We start from the raw sequence: 18,665 nt of genomic DNA on the forward strand, positions 1-18,665 counted from the left end.
TGGTTGGTGAGAGTAGCTAAAGAGAGGTATGAACAGCAGTTAGCTAATGAAGCTAAAAAGAATCCTAGGGAGTTCTTTCGATATATAGCCAGCAAAAGAAAGAATGATTATGGAAGGATGACATTGATTGGAGGAAATGGTATAAAGATGCTGTTGCAGAATGTGTGGTGGAGATACTTAATGAGCAGTTCATAAAGATCTTTCAATCTTGTGAATGTGACTTCATGGAGAGATTAAGAGCAGTTGATGATGGGGAGGAGAGACTGACTATAAGTGAGCAAGAGGTGTTTGGGGAGTTGAGTAAACTAGATGTAAATAAGGCTGTGGAACTTGATAATATATCACTGCGTATTCTGAAGGAATGTGCCAGAGAGTTGACACCTGCCTTGACATATTTTTTTAATACGAGTCTTGCACTTGGTCAAGTCCCTAAAGAGTGGAAGGAGGGCAAGATTGTGCCACTTCATAAAGGAGGTGATCGAACTCAAGCATCAAACTATAGGCCTATCTGTGTGTCAGGTGTTGTGGTTAAGTTGTTGGAGAAGCTTGTGAGAACTAGGATCCAGAGTTGGGTTGACAACAATTGTATAATCTTTGATGGACAGCATGGATTTGCTAAAGGGAGGTCGTGTTTTAGTAATCTACTTACTTATTACAATAAAGTGACTGCTTCCTTGGACAGAGGAGAAGGATACACAGTAATATACTTGGATTTCGCAAAAGCTTTTGATAGAGTACCTCATGATAAGTTGACAGTCAAACTAGAGCAGATGGGGTTGGATATTAGATTAGTGCATTGGATTGGAGACTGGCTATCTGATAGGTATCAACAAGTTGTGTATGGGGTGCAATATCCAGGAAAAGGAAGGTCACTAGTGGAGTGCCTCAGGGATCTGTTTTAGGGCCATTACTATTTAACTTGTATATTAATGATATTGGCGAAGATTTGGATGGAGATGTTCAGTTGTTTGCAGATGATGCAAAGTTGGGACGAACCATAAAGAGTAGTGAAGATGTTGTGGCCTTGTAAGAAGACTTGAATAAATTGAGTGATTGGGCAAGCAAATGGGGATGTGAGTTCAATGTTGCAAAATGTAAGGTTTTAAAATTTGGAAAACAAAGATGGGATGCAGAATTTATGCTTGGTGAGAATATATTGTTGGAAGTAGAGGAAATAAGAGATCTGGGGGTGATAGTGGATAAGGATCTAAAATTTAGGGGACACATCGCCAAAATTGTGAAGACAGCACAAAGACTTCTGCGAATGATGCGGAGGACACTGACGTGTAGAAGTAGGGAGATTCTTGTTCCATTGTATAAGACTTTGATTAGGCCACACATGGACTATTGTGCCCAGATTTGGTCACCTGGTTTTCAGAAGGATGAAGAGATGTTGGAAAGGGTCCAAAGGCGACTGACTAAGGTAGTTTCTGACCTGTGGAATGTTGATTATGAGGAAAGATTGAAAAGATGTAATTTGCAGAGTCTAGTGGAGAGAAGGAAGAGGGGAGATATGATAGAGACCTACAAGTTGGTAAGGGGTTGTTATTGGATCAATGGTGGAGAAGTTCTACAGAGAATAGTGGGAGATCAGGGGAGAACCAGAGGTCATCCCTGGAAACTGTATAAGGAGGGTGTGAGTAGGGGAGTGAGAGGCAGGTTTTTTTCGTGCAGAGTTGCGAGTGATTGGAATGCCTTGCCTGAGAGTGTGGTGTCTGCAAGGAGTTTGAACGTGTTTAAGACGCGGTATGATGAAATGTGTGTGAGATAAAAGGACCTCCTAGATGAGTCTTTGACTCCATGAGGTTTGTTTAATAATAATAGTAATATCACTCATTACAACAGCCATTTTAATGGAAAAGGAAAACACTCCGGAAACTTCTCTTAGACTTATAAACTATCGTTAGCAAAACTAATCACCTTTCTACTACTTTGTAACACTGGGGAATTATCGATCTTGTTTAAAAGAGGCACAAAACTAGGTTAAAATTCTGATACGTTCAGATTCCTTTGAACAAGGAAGACAAAATATACTCCATAATTACCATCATATGACCGAAATTCCAGTTAAGTAGGTTATTATTAGAAGGTGCAAAAAATTCTGTCATGGCATTCTAATCCCTAATGAAGTCATTTGTTTTCATGATGATTTTTTTAATGCTTTCAAAAGACTTTATCACTATAAGGTAGCCAATGTAAAAGCCTAAAACAAATTTTAAAGAGACTAAATGAAGCAAATTTATCCTTAAAATGTTCTTATGCCTATATAATTAAAAAAAAAAAAATTTAAAGAGGTTGAGTCTTTAGATCATAAAATTAGTAATACAGGCATTACACTCCGTCTAATAGAGAAGATATACCACCTGTAAAATGACATAAAATGGTTAAAAAAGTGTGCTTATTTTTACTAGAATGGTAAATTGCTATAAGAAATTTATTCCAAATTTTTTACAAGTATTAATTAAGTTCCTTGGTGTACTGAACAAAGAGAATTGGATTCAAATGTGATAACACTCATAAGCAACATTCAGAACGTTAAAACTGAATGCTAACTCCATATGTCGAGATACTTAGGATACACAAAAGCTCCAGTATTAACTCGCCATAAACTTGATGAAACTGTTTCTTATTATTCAGGATCTCTATGGTATTAATAAAAATCATCATGGGAGGTCTGTTTTAGAAATACAACTACATGCCACTCGTTAAACTGAATATTGAATATTGTGAAATTTTATTTTCACAATATTCACTTTAAACATATATTATTATTATTATTTATTATCCAGGCCTCCATGGAGTCAAGAGACTCACCATGAGAGGACCTTCCTAGGAAACACAAAGTCTATTATACCACTCCTTGAACTCATTGACCGTTCTTGCTCTCAACACTATCAGGCAATTATGTTGGAGGTTTAATGGATTTTTTACATCACTCACAAAGAATTAAAATAGAATTTAATACTTCCTATATTTCGTCCTAGTCACTAGGACATCTACGGGGATTACAAAGACAATTAGTGTAACATGCACACAAAAACTTACAATACTAAGCCCAACTTTATTGTCACCCACGTGGTTGGGCTTAGTATTGTAAGTTTTTGTGTGCATGTTACACTAATTGTCTTTGTAATCCCCGTAGATGTCCTAGTGACTAGGACGAAATATAGGAAGTATTAAATTCTATTTTAATTCTTTGTGAGTGTTGTAAAAATTCCATTAAACCTCCAACATAATGTCCTCACAGCACTTAAGCCTCTACACAAGAATTCTAATCATCCATGGAGAAGAGTTAGCACGCAAATCCAAGCAATACGGTAAGTCAAAACTACGACTATCTAGACAACTTAATAGGCTGGCCTTTTTAAAAAGATGTCGGGATACAAGAGTGATACCGAAATGTGTTAAAATGAAGATCAATTTCCGTTCCAAAAAAGCACTCCGGATATACAAACGTGCCAGCTTAGCATTACTACGCGAACAAATCGCCTCTACTCGTGCCGTCCTCGCAGTGACGAACGCCGCCATTGGCTCCTTACAAGCGGAGCTCTCCACCGTTCTTAACCCTGAACTTTGGTCAATTCTCTCTGACATTTCGGAAACTTCTGCACAGAGAGAATTTCAGAAAATAAAAAACAAACACGTCAAGAAATACAACAACCTGGTTAAAGACAAGCCACAACCACAAATTCAACCGCTCCAGACAGTAATAAACCTCTCGTCCAAAAGGCTCAACGATGATGCCGTCAGCGCCCTTTGCCTCGGCCGTAATTTTGCCGTCGCCCCGAAAGAAGTGCCGGTACTCGATGTAATGGTTAACGTCGAACGGGGGATCGTTCGCTTACCGTCGGAGGTAGCCAACAACATCAGACTCGACGTAGCCAACATCCTCTTTCACTCTTCGCCTCCAAAAAGTAACTTATCTTATTCCCAACGCATGGCTCTCCAGAAACTACGCAAAGAAAAAAGTATCGTCATCACCAGAGCGGATAAAGGTAATGCCACAGTTGTCCTTAATACCAGCGAATACAATCGTAAAATGAACATTATCCTCCGTGATCGCACTACCTACATCCCGCTAGAACACGACCCCACAAAAACGCAAGTTAAGAAATGAAAAATCTTACTTAAAAAAGTAACCTCCTGGCCCCCCCGACGTCACGAAAAAACTTAAACCTTTCCGCTCCCGTCCCCCCCGAATATACGGTTTACCAAAAATCCACAAACCTAATTCCCCACTCAGGCCTATAGTAGATGCCACCAATGCACCTTGTTACAGACTGTCTAAACAGCTGGCCAACTCTCTATCCCCCCTCACCGGAAATTCAGCTTCCTATATAAAAAACTCGACCCACTTTAAAGCCCTCACAGAAAATTTAACCTTGAATAATATTCCATTAACTGACACTTTATCTCTCTTAGAAAACGTTTTTCCCTCTGACATCTTAGATCTCTTTTCCTTTGCCATCAACTCTGGGTATTTCGCTTGGAATAACAAAATCTACAAGCAGATAGAGGGAACCGCCATGGGCTCCCCCCTCTCACCCCCCCTTGCCAATTTCTATATGGAAGATTTCGAAAAACGAGCCATAGACTCAGCCCCACTCAAACCTTCTATCTGGCTTAGATATGTAGATGATGTGTTCTCTATTTGGCCTCATGGCCCAGACACGTTAGATTCCTTCCTTGGTCATCTCAATAGCCTACATCCAAGAATCCAGTTTACTATGGAAAAGGAAAAGAACAATTGTTTACCCTTCCTAGACACCTTAGTCACGCGCCTGCCTAATGATACACTTGCCTTCACTGTATACAGAAAACCCACACACACAGGCAGATACATTCACAAACTCTCTCACCACCACCCCTCACAACAATATGGCACCATTAAAACCCTTACCAAGAGAGCCCACAATCTTTGTTCCAGTGGAACCGCCCTCACTACTGAGCTTAACCACATACACAGAACTTTCCTCTCCAATGGCTATAGCGAACACAGCATCAAAAAAATAATAAATTCCTCCCCCATTCCCCGTCCCTCTCTTCAACAAGAATTCAAAAATGCCATCACCATACCCTACATCCGTGGCACTTCAGAAAAAATAGCCAAGATACTAAAAAAGTATAACCTACACACAGCATATAAGCCCTACCGCAAACTGGCTACCCTTATCCGTTCTACAAAAGATCAGCTCCCTCCTCTCTCTCTGCCTGGAGTTTACAAAGTACCCTGTTCCTGTAAGCTTGTGTACTTTGGACAGACAGGCAGATCAGCATCCATCCGCCTGGAGGAACACAAGTCGTACATCGTTAAACACAACTATGGCCATTCAGGCTTGGCTGACCACGTTTTGGACACCACCCACAGAGTATCATGGAAGAAAACCACCATGCTCCACCACAGCAAATTCAAGAAAGAGAGACTTTTCTTAGAAGCAGCAGCAGCTCTCAAAAACCAACCAAATCTTAACAAATACGGTTGCATTAAGCTTCCGAAGATTTGGGAAACAGTCATCACCAGAGGTCCCACCTTACATTCCAGGCCACCTACAACTGCCCTTAGAGGGCGCTCCACCTAGATAGGACTTTATTGTCACCCACGTGGTTGGGCTTAGTATTGTAAGTTTTTGTGTGCATGTTACACTAATTGTCTTTGTAATCCCCGTAGATGTCCTAGTGACTAGGACGAAATATAGGAAGTATTAAATTCTATTTTAATTCTTTGTGAGTGTTGTAAAAAATCCATTAAACCTCCAACATAATGTCCTCACAGCACTTAAGCCTCTACACAAGAATACTATCAGGCAATGCATTCCAGTTCAACCACCCTCCATGCAAAGAAACAACTCCTCACTTTCTTGCTCACAGATACCTTTCGTAACTTCCAGGGATGGCCACCTTGTCATCACTCTTACCCACTGTTCCAACAAGTGAAAGAACTTCCCAGTGTCAACCCTGTAACTGCCTCTCAACAGTTTAAAAGTCTCGATCATATCACCTCTCCTTCTTCTATCCACCAAACTCTGCAGTCCACATTCCCTCAGCCAATCCTCATAATTAACATTGTTTAGTTAACCTTTCCACAGTTAATTTATCCCCTTCAAATCCTGAGGACCAAATATGAGAACAGTAATCTAAGTGAGTCTTATACAACGAAATGATAACTCTTTTATCTCTGCAGGTCAGCGTCCTTCTCAGTATTGCAGCAATCCTCTGGGTTACTTTCACCACCTTTGCAATATGCTCCCTGAATTTCAGTTTCCCTATCAATCATCACCCCCAGATCTCTTCTCCCTTACTTCCTCCAGTACAGCATCTCCAATTGAATATGCAGCCTCCCATCGATGTATCCCAAACTTCAAGACTTTACATTTTGCTGCATTAAACCGATACCCCATTCATTTGCCCATTGAATAATCTGGATATTTGAACAATATCCAGATTATTCAAATCCTCTTACAGGGCTGCCATCTGCACTATTACTGAAAACCCTGTGCAGCTTCACATCATCTGCAAACAACTGAATATCCATTTGCAATCCACTGACAATGTCATAGATAAAAATATAAAAATAAATACAGATACCAGTAACCTGTGGAACCCCCCCCCCACCCACTTGTAACCTTCTGCCTCCTTGTTATTGCCCCACCATACACAACTTTCTGATACCTATCAGACAGTCAATCCTGAATCTAGTTGACTAACTCGACATCTAAACCCATTTGCTGCAACTTAAGTATCAGATTATCATGTGGCACCTTGTCGAATGCTTTTGCAAAATCCAAAAAAAATGGATGTATATACCTTTTCTTCATCAACTGCTCTTGTCACTTTATTATAAAAGGCAATCATATTACTAAAGCAAGAGTGCCCCTTAACAAATCCATGTTGATTCTCACAGATAACATTACCTTCATCTGGCCAATGCTGTATATGGTCCCTCACTAATTTTTCCAAAACCTTAACAACCACTGATAACACACAAACTGGCCTATAATTAGACATTTCCAGTCTGCTACCACCCTTATGAAGAGGCACTATCTTACCTTCCTTCCTTTCCACTTGGATACCTTTCCCCTAGCCAGACTTTCATTGAAAAGCCAGGTCAACAGAGCTGTCAATTCTTTAGCACATTCTCTCAAAACAAACCCATGGTGAAATACCATCCGGTCCCACAGCTTTACTGACATCTAGATTATTCAATATTTGGAGCATACTCTCCTCTTGCACTTTTGAACTTCGAACCTGCCCTATCCCTCTAGTATTAAAACCTATTTCTCCAGAATGAAATACTCCAATAAAGTGTTCATGGAACAATTCCACTATGTCCTATGCATCAGTCACTCTATTCCCATTTTTATCCCTCAATGTCATTCTTCCACAGTCATTTCTTTTCCTACTTGTCACATAGCTAAAAAATTCCCTAGGATTTTCTTTTGATCTTAATGCCAATCTCTTCTCACATTCCAGTTTTGCCTTCCTCGCCATACTAATCACTCTCCTGGCCTGAGTCCTATATTCTCCATGGATCTGCTCTCCACCCTCTCCTTATATCTCTTCCATAATCTCTTTTCCCCCTGCGGTTCCTGTTTGATATTGTCTGTCATCCATTTTACACCAAATAGTGTTCTCTTCTTCACTCGTGGAATACAACTTATCATTGTTGCTAACAAATATTCCTTCACAGCTTTCCAAGCACTAATGATATCTCGCCCTTCGAATTCTTCCTTCCATGGAACTGACCCAAGTTGATATCTAAGACTATTATAATCACCTGCCTTATAATTCCATATACATTCCCTTTTCTTTGATACTCCTGTATGTCTATTCATTTTCCAAGTCAAAACCACACGATCACTCTCTCTAACTAGGGGGAGAAATGTCATCTCAGTTATGATCAGCTCTTCTGATGCTATGACCAAATCCTAGACTCTTGAACCTCTTGTTTCCCTCTATTACATGTTGCCTAAGACATTTGTCCCTCTAGAATTCTAGAAATTCCATTCCCTTATTAGTACATGCATTTTCCTATTCCCAGCTTATACTGATATAGTTAAAATCTCTCATAACAATCATTCTTCTTGCACTTGCTAAGCTCAACTGTCTAAACATCTCCTGCTTCCCACCCCTCTGTGCTCCCTGGCTTGTAGCAACACCCCACTAAACATCCTGTCTTGCCCACCTCTACCTCACACCATATGCTTTCAAAACCATTAGTGTCACTGCCTTCCAAAGCCCCCCACACTTAGAGGACATGTCATCACTTATCATAAGCAGTACTTCACCACCGCATTTTCCCTTCCTATCCTGCCAAAAAATGCTGTACCTTGCTACTTCGATTCCTGTTATTATATCATCTTCCGTCAACCACGTCTCAGAGATTCCAGTAATCTTTGGCCACACTGATGATATCAGCGACACCAATTTATCTCCTTCATTCTAGATACTCATGGCATTAGCATAAAGGATAAAAATGTCACTGTTTCTATACGTATCATTATCCCCTTTAGATATTTATTTAGAACAGATAACAACAACCAGAAATAATTAAATGACTATTTTTAAAATAATTAAGCTCATATTTAGAAACAAAACAAGATATCTATACAAACACATACTGAAAATAGTATTAAGTTAAACTTATGTAATCTCAAGGTATACATTTTTGGTCGTTTTTATAGATAGAAATACACTTTTATTAATACAGACCAGTATTTTACAAATAAACATTTATTAAAACCTACCAGTTTCGCCAGCAAACTGTCTGGCTTTTTCAAGGTATTACGGAGATATGAAAGTAAATGCAAATTAAAAGGAACATAAAAAACGTTGTAAACCAAACTAGTATCTATGGTTACACGTTTCGCATGACAAAGATGGCTTATTGTTCTTATTCATTATCACGCATGCGCGTTTGTTGTAGACTTGCAATGTGATTACTGGCCAGCTGCCAGTAATCACATTGCTCTCTCTCAGTCAATCTGCAGTTCAGATTGACTGAGAGAGAGGATCAAGTTTTTCCACGAACTGTTGAGAATTATACCCTGATTTCTGTTGAGGTTTCCGCCGGTTATTAAGGAAGCCACAATAGTACTAATAACCGGCGGAAACCTCAACAGAAATCAGGGTATAATTCTCAACAGTTCGTGGAAAAACTTGATCCTCTCTCTCAGTCAATCTGAACTGCAGCTGGCCAGTAATCACATTGCAAGTCTACAACAAACGCGCATACGTGATAATGAATAAGAACAATAAGCCATCTTTGTCACGCGAAACGTGTAACCATAGATACTAGTTTGGTTTACAACGTTTTTTATGTTCCTTTTAATTTGCATTTACTTTCATATCTCCGTAATACCTTGAAAAAGCCAGACAGTTTGCTGGCGAAACTGGTAGGTTTTAATAAATGTTTATTTGTAAAATACTGGTCTGTATTAATAAAAGTGTATTTCTATTTATGTAATCTCACTCAGCCATACAGAAGCTTCTTTTAATACATCTCTCTTCCGATTATCCGAAATAGCTTGAAGAAAAAGTCTCACCAGCAAACAGGAACACATCATTACTTGAGCAGTTCGAAAATGCAATTCCAATTTTAGAACTTTTACTGCAGATTCAAAATTATTCTTGGAAATATATATCACTTGCCTCTAATCCAGCATAAATTGGCTATACAGTTGCTTATCCTTGGAATGTAATTCCGAAATCATATAAAACTTCTCAGACATTCTTTGAACTTAATTCCATAGATTATTTAAGCTTCTCCAGCTCTGCTCTCCTGCTTGCTTCTTCTTTAATTTCTGGCTTACCTGTTACTGGGCAACAAATCTTTTATTTTCTGCCATTTTTCCTATCTAATGACAGCTCTTCTACAAAAAAAAACAACAACCAATGTGCATGACCATTCCCAAGATCCAAGGCAAAACTCGACATCACATGTAATTGCTGTTATTAGAGTCATAAATCACAATAATAGTGAGATGCAAACACTATAGGCAAACAACATAATTTATTTTATACATTCAACATTTCTACATTATTTCTTAAGAATTGTGATGTTCACTAAGCAAGTTTTCTTACTTATAACCACATATATATTATTTTATATCACCATTATTTAACCCACATAGCAGTTCCTATAATACTAAGCACATAATTAAAATCCTGAATAACAAATCACATAAAAAAATGTAATTTTCATTAAATAAAATTCTCGTCAACATATAAACTGTAAGAAAGAAACATAATAAAAAAACATTCATGTGAGATTTTTACAATATCTCCATTCATTTGCCCACCTTTCCCGCTTATTCAAATCCTCTTGAAGAACCAAACCATCAGCACTATAAGTAATAATACACAAAACAATTAGGTATTTTAGATATTTTAGTTTCTGTCGGATAATTATAAATTTCTGTAAATAATTATAACTATTGGGTACTTTACACATGAATAAATATTTCTTACTTATGGATAGGGTGTAATTGATGAGATATTGTTTAAATAATCGATATTTATGACAAATTTAACAATTATACATGTTAGCATGAAATAATTTTAACAACAATAAAAACAAAATAGCCAAAAACGCTTTTGTTAATTTTTAATAGGGTGTATGGTTTCCATTAACAGCCAAAACACCAGTACATCTTGATTACATGGACCGGATAAGATGATCACACAGTTCTTGTGGGATATTTCCCCAGTCTTCTGTAAGAGCAATTTTGAGCTCTTGAAGCAATCGTGATGGCACCAGTAGAGCATAAACGTGCCCACCTGAAGCATCCCAGAGATGTTTGATTGGATTACACTCCAGTGAACAGGCAGCCAGTCAATTCGTTCAATACCATCTTCCTCAAACATTTGAATAGTGTAGACAAGCGTAGTCATCCATAAAAATTAATTCTTGGCCAATTGCAGCAGCATATGGACGAACTATAGGTTCCAAAATCTCATCGCAATACCTTTGGGCTGTTAAGGAACCGTTTCTGATAAAATAGAGATCAGAATGGCCACCTATACTTATTCCAGCCCATACCATCAAACTCCCACCTTAATGTTGAGGTCTTTCACGAACAAACCGTGGATTATTTCTTGTTCTACATTCACTCCATATCAAGATACATTGGTTATCTGTTTGCAGACTGAACCTGGACTCGTCACTAAAAAGTACACCAGCCCAATCCTCATTTGTCCAGTTGAGGTGTTCTTGTGATTTGCAGTAAGTGGAATGCAAACCATTGGTCTTCGAGCATATAAACCTATGGCATGAAGACGATTTCAAACATTTCCCATCTCCAGGAAGTGATTCCAAAGTCGCGAAATTACACTTTGAGATTGCTGCGTTTGTCCAGCTTCTAATCAACCAATGGCTCTCCAAGCCATGGATTCTGGGATATCATGTTGCTCTGCCATTTTTAATAAAATAATGGGTGGTAGGTGACACAAGTTTACCATTTTATACCCCCCACATGCTAATATGGCTAAGACACATTTAGACAAGTCTTAACATGATTTTGTATGCAGTTGCATGTTTTACACTGTTGTATACACTGGCAATATACACAATACACTGGCAATGTCAATGACATAAAGGTTAAACAGTAGAGATTCCAATACTGAGCCCTCTGGAAAAACACTCGTGACCATTTGTTTCCTTGCCATTGCTCTCTAGAACACAACTCTCTCTGGTATCTCTATCAGCTGGCCAATTTCCAATCCAATTCCCTAGCCTGCTATCTAAACTCATATGTTTTAACTTAATATCAGCTTATCATGTGGCAGCCTGTCAAAATGGTTTTGTAAAAAAAAAGGCAGTATATGCTTTTTCCTCATTAACAACTCTTGCTACTTTATCATAAAAGGCAATTAGATTGCACAAAGAGTGTCAACAAATCCATGCTGACATTCACAAATAACACCACACTTATCTTCCAAGTGCTTTATACAATCACTTACTAATTTCTCCAAAATCTTAACAACTACAGAAGAAATGCAACTGGTCAGTCTATAGTTTCACACCTCTATTTTATCACCCCTAATGCAATGCTATCTTACCCTCCTTTTACTACTTGGGCATCTTTCTCATTTCACACAGTACATTCTCAAACATGTAGAAAATCCCATCCAATCCCGCTGCACTACGGACATCCATCGTACTCAGAATTTTAAACACTCTCCTCATGCACTTATATTGAATCGTCCCCATTCTTCTAGTAATAAAATGTACTTTCAAAGGATGAAACATTCCAATAAAGTGATAATTAGACAACTTCACTGTCATCTGCATTGGTCACTTGACTTCCAGTTTCACCTAACAGCGTCATTCTCCCACAGACATTTTTCCAGCTACTTTGCTACATAACGAAATAACTCCTTAGGATTTTCCGCAGATCACAAGGCAAATCTCTTCTCATATTCCAGTTTTGTTTTCCTTACTATGCTAGTTTTTTATTGCCTGGGTCATTTCTCTACTGCTTCAAATACTATAAGGCCATTTATTTATTATTTTATTTTATTTTTTTTTAATGTTGAGCCCATATACATTGGTTGATCAAACTATAGTACATTAGTACCGTATGTGGGTATTGGGCTGGGAAAGGAGGAACTTTTGATTTAAATGACTGTGCAGGCATTTCCCAGGTTATGAATGAGATACGTTCCTGAGAATGTCTTTAGGTCGGATTTGTATGAAACTTAGATCCCAGATTAACAGCGCATAAATGGTAATAATAATAATAACAATACTATAATGCACTGTTTCCCAACATTTTTTGGATCATGCCCCACCTCAGCGCCTCAAAGATTTTCATGCCCCACATCAATGGCTCAAAGATTCTGATGCCCCCTCTAGCATAATAGTCAGGCCAAGTTCTGAAAAAGTATAATATAAATATGTACTTTAAATAAAAAAGGAACATAGATAAAACTATTTTTAATATGACTTTCTTCAATGAATATAAATTTTATATTACACTTTCTATATTATAAAACATAAATTAAACTGAAATCGGAAAAATAAAATCCAAGTTAATGCGATCCGTGCACTTGGTGTCTGGTGCAAAGAGTTTTTATTTGAGGTACCAATTTAGTCATTTTCAATCTCAAATCCCCATGGTTTGTGATATCCAGATGATTTCTTTTTTCAGTAGCAAGTCATCTACAGTACTAAAGCCACATTCAACTAAATATGACGACAGGAAGAGCAACAGTATTTTTTTTTTTTTGCAAAACTAGTTGAATTTCATTTCTGTCTCGTCAGAAAGCCATGCCATTGTATAAATTTGAATAGACTCATAGAATAGAGTAACAGACTCACTATTTTGCTTTTCTAAGAGTTCTTCTTGCTAGCGTATTTAAGTTGACTGCTGTACTAGTGATGTCAGCTTTTTTTCTTGGAAAGTCATGGTTGCAACATTGACAATTTATCGCCGACAATGATGAGTTTTTTGAGTATATCGGTGATGAGGTGACGAATGCAACATCATTTTCTAATTTCCCCCAAAAAGATTCAAATTTCCCCCATCTGAGGCATTATCCACACATTGGGAAACACCTATAATGGCTCATGTGTGGCAATAATACAGTGTAATAATACCCCTGTACTGTAATAACAAGTTATAGAAACTATTGTGCTCTTTCTTTTAATTCAAACAAACAGAACATAAAAACAAACTCATACATGTGGGTTTGTTTACATGTGAGGAAGAAACTAGTTCCCAAATTATTAATTTAATATTTAATTCAGTGGTTCCTAAACTTTTTTGGTTCATGATGTCCTTAGTATATCAGGATTTTTCCATAGGGCCCAAAGTCAGAATATAGGCCTATCTAACAGTTGCATGCATTCATTCCAATCACACCCCACCCTATGAGAGAAAATTCTAGCTCTCACACCCTTCTTGGTGGCCTTCATTCTCAGCTTCCAAGGATACCCTCTCGTCCTTTCTCCACCCTCCATACATTGAAAAATTCCATCAATTGAAATCCTGTATGACCTTTTCAGAAGTTTGTAAGTCTCAATCATATCATCCCTCTTTCTCCTGTTTGCTAGTGTCTGCAATCTATAAATTCTCAATAATAATCAGTAGTCCACAATCCTGATATCATTTTTAACACTCTCCTTTGCACTCTCTCCGATATATCAAAATCGCAATGGAAACCAGGAGACCAGACATGTGCCTTGTAAAGATGCTAAATAACATCCTTACCTTTACATGTGAACGTTCGTTTCACCATTGCAATTATCTTTTGAGTTGTATTTGCAATCTTTGCCACATGACCCCTGAACATCCTATCTATTAACACCAAAAGATCCCAAGCCTAATCCCATCAACATAATACAAAATTGGATATCTAATCATGCTGAAGTGAATGACTTTACATTTACTGAGATTGAACTGACACCCATTTTCCCATGCTCACAATTCCAGTCTATTGAAATCATTCTGCAAGTATGCATATCAGCAGCATTCCTGAATACCCTACCTATCGTTGCATCATCAGCAAATAGCCGTGTGTCACTTGTCAAATCCTTCCCAATATCATTAATGTACAGATTGAATAACAGTGGACCAAGCACCGATCCATGCGGTACACCACTTGTTATTTGTTATTTTTTTATTATTATTAATCTTTGTACTGGTTATGGGCAGTACTACCCTTACATCACATCCAGACATCTTGTCCAGACTTGATATAGGCCTAAGCCTTTACAAGTGTTTTACCCTATGCCTGTCCTAGTTATCATTGTAGTCATTCTCCAGTGGCAACGCCAAGCCACCAGTGTGCTCTATAGGGCCCTCAAGGAAAGAACTTTTATATCCTTCTGCGTAAGGGACGGAAGACCTTCCCTTTTGGATGAACAAGATACCGAAGTATCTAAACTCTTCCAGCATGGTCAAAGCATGCAACAGCCTCCCATGTAGGGAAAACTCAATAGTCTTGACCTTAAGCGTCTTGTCACGACCAGAGGGGACAAGAGCTAAAGAGCAGGACTTCTCTACATTAATAGAAAGGCCTTGAATAGAGAAAAATTCAACTGCCTGGTAAAGGAGTTCCTGCAAGCCTACCTTAGTAGAGGATATGAGAATAAGATCATCTGCAAAGGCAATAGCATTGAAGGAAGAAGTGCCTAGACAGTAGCCTATATGGCTACAAAGAGAGGAAGAAACTCATCTATGATGCAGTTAAAAAAAATGGGAGATAGAGGATCACCCTGTTGAACACCCCGCACTCTGGGAATAGAAGTCGCATGGGACCCTGCAGTGAAAATGATGAAGCTACCCAAGTATCGCTCCATAACATAGGAAAGAAGGGTTCTGGACATCCAGCGTTGTCTATTGCTGGATGTCCAGAACCCTTCTTGAAGGAGAGCAGGAAGGGAGACATTATATAACTTTTTGGAGGTCCAGCGACACTATATATAGAGGCTTAAGGCGGCATCGGGAATCAGAGAGAAGAGAAGAAAGAAGATATATATTCTCGGCACAGACGTCCGAAGGAACAAAAACCTCTCTGTCTATAATCATGCTGTATGTGTTGCTGAAGTCATTTAACTAAGATTTTATGATAGAGTCTAAGTAACACAGGGGTAATAAGTCTAAAGTCTGATGCATGGCTTGAAGTTTCTTTCTTCGGAATAAAGATAGTTCTTGAGGCAGGTAGGTATGGTGGTATTGCTTGCAGACTCAGATCCCCTGTATACCACTTTTTGATATCAGTTAGTCAGCCATTCTCTTATCCATGGTAATATTGTATAACCCAAACCCATTTTCTCCAATTTATGCAACAGTCTACCATTCGGTATTCGGTCAAAAGCCTTAGCAAAATCCAAAAGTATTATGTGTATTCATTCCCCTTGTCTAGTTCAATGGTAACATTGTTATAGAATGTGAGCAAGTTGCTAAAACATGACCTTCCCTTAGTAAACCCATGCTGTTCATTGCAAAGTAGAGATTCACTCTCAAACCATTTCTGAATGCAAGCCCTAACCAATTTTTCCAAAATCTTCACTACCACTCCTGAGATACTAACTGGTCGATAGTTGGATACATCAGTCTTCACACCCTTGTACAATGGAATTGCCATACATTCATTCCATTCCTGTGGAATCTTCCCTGTTCTGAGACTCATGTGATTATTCATGCAGATATTCCATCAGTCCATATTGCTGAATTCTTATTCATTTTGTGCAACATCTCTAATACCTCAGCCTCACACACCTGTGTTTCTTCATCTAGTGAGAGGTAATAGTGGGCTCAATGTTGCATTCACCAGGTCGATAGCTTTTAACAAAATGGCTCATTAACTGAACAACCTCTTCTGCATCTGTAACCCTCACGCTATCTGGATTTATGAGTTATTCTTTCTTTTACTTGCAGAATATCAACAGAATTCTTGTGGATTGTCTTTCGCACACAGAGCCAGTTTCTTTTCATACTAAACTTTGCTTTCTGTACAACAAATTCGACTATCCTAGCCTGCTGCTTATAACATTCATATAACATTCATAATGGACGTCATCCTTATGCAAACGGTATTCCTTCCACATTGTCCTTTTCTTATGAATCTCTTGCTTAATAAGATTACACATCTATTTGACTCCTACTCTATGTATTTTTCAAACTCTCGGGACACATTGTGATATCACATCATTTAAGTATTGTTTAAATCCTTCCCATGCACGGTCAATATTCTTTCCATCCAGCAACTGATCCCATTCCACTGATCTCAGTATACTCCTCAGTTGGTCATAATTTCCTGCTTTGTAGTTCAGCATGTAACCTTTTCTGAATGGAACATTGATAAACTTAGTCACTTCCCAAGTGAGTACTGCATGATTACTGTCACCAACTGGAGGCAGAATAGTTACATCTTTAACTGAAATGCCCTCCGACACTATAATCAAATATTAACACTCTTTGTCTTCAAGTTCCTTCACATGCTGCTTGAGGAAGTTGTCCCCTAACAGCTCAATAAATGCATTTTCTTTGTTCTCATGAGATTCTACTGCTACTCAATCAATATTTGGATAATTAAAGTCACCTATTATGATTACTCTTTTTGTGCTCATCTTTTCTATTTGGCGATGCATTTCTTCATCAATACCAACCAATTCACCAAGTCTGTAACAACACCCCACTCTGTAATTGATCTTGTTAGATTCCATTTCACACCAGATGGCTTCAAACTCATTGCCACAGGAAATTCTGTTAACAGTAGTACTGCAATTATAGGTCTCAACTCTAAGTGGATTCAAGTAATCTAATATCATTAGCAGCACCTTCCGTCCTCTCCTATCCTCTCTATCCTTCCTAAAAATACTGTACCCTTGACACTCAATACTAGCTAGTAGTCTGATTCTGATAGCCAGGTCTCACTAATACTTACAATCTGAGGCCGCAGCATATTGACTAAGGCAACAAACTCTATCCCTTATCTATACAAAAATTTCTACTGCTACTTATAAATCCCCATTACAAACTTAAAAGTTTCTTTCATGGCTTCACTGTTTTCTGACTATCAAACTTTGTGATCAACACACCATCCATTTATCCTCATACTGGGCATTCCACAGATCTATCATCATTTCTTTCTTTGTTTCTGGATCCTTGAAATGATCCAGAGACAAAGTAACATGATATGCACAGTAATCAAGATGTAGATGAATCAAACCTCATAGAGAGGGATAATACTCCTTATCTCTACTTGTGTTCTAATTATCAGACTGTTCATCCACATCCAAGTAATTCTTGGAGCCATTCTGCCCACTTTTCAATAATCCCTCTGACTTCAACTCTATATCCAACATCACCTCAAGAATGAAGAGTTCAGTATTCTATAGTTTAAGGTGACAACACACAAAAATAAATAAAAGTTTTTACACTCATTATTAGGGATTTTACTTTAACTCAGAGTAAATTTTAGTCTGAGTTAGTTGCAGTTTAGAGTAGTGTATGTTTGCATTTCCGAATTTTTCAGTTTGAAGTACTTTTCTGTTGCATGCATTCTATCACATTGCATGCTGTGCCATTTCTCTCTATCAATTAGAGCAGCCATCACTTCTCCTTTACTGATACCATGTAGTCCAGCCTATCACCATTTAAAGATTACATTTTGGGTAATATTATAGAAGAGTTTGTAGCATGCCATCTGCAGAGTGTACACTTCCCATCATTTAAAATGTTGCAGGTAACTCATGTTACACAAATTATGGACTCTACAACCGTGTTTTAAATTATTTACATTTATACTTTATATATACATTTATATATCCATAATTTGTGTAAAATGAATGCTGATTACCATGTAACACTAAAGGAAAGGAGAGAACACAAGTTTGCATGAAATAAAGACAAAAGGAAGAGCTAGGGGATTTTACTATCAGCATCTCTGGTTTTGGTAGAAGAAATGGTGGCAAATATAAACAAGAAAGTTGCAATAGAGAGAAAGATATAGGTATCATGGAAGTGGAAAAAATGAGCTTGCCATGGATAGTGCGACAGGAAAACGAAGGATCTGAATGTTTGGTGTTAACTTTATTAATGACTCTCAAATGATGGCAGGATGTTTGGAGAGGGAGATAGACCTACTGAGAGACACATGAAGTGGATGGCATGAAAAATGAGTTGTTGTTGTTGTTGTTGTCTTGTCCTTTGAAGAGT

The 18,665-nt window shown here is 38.1% G+C and overlaps 1 protein-coding gene across 1 annotated transcript in view; it reads right to left on the reverse strand.

Annotated features, from left to right (window-relative positions):
• Window positions 1–18,665, reverse strand: part of LOC150096475 (ciliogenesis and planar polarity effector 1-like) — a 614,243-nt gene that overhangs the window by 120,254 nt on the left and 475,324 nt on the right. The window contains exon 17 of the mRNA XM_090408080.1: window positions 10,299–10,343. Within this exon, the coding sequence (XP_090264206.1) occupies window positions 10,299–10,343 (45 nt within the window). The remainder of the gene's footprint in view (window positions 1–10,298; window positions 10,344–18,665) is intronic.

The sequence above is a fragment of the Typopeltis vanoorti genome, chromosome 18, assembly GCF_054136105.1.
Source record: "Typopeltis vanoorti isolate ZY-2024b chromosome 18, IOZ_Tvanoo_1.0, whole genome shotgun sequence".
NCBI classification, from domain to species: domain Eukaryota; kingdom Metazoa; phylum Arthropoda; class Arachnida; order Uropygi; family Thelyphonidae; genus Typopeltis; species Typopeltis vanoorti.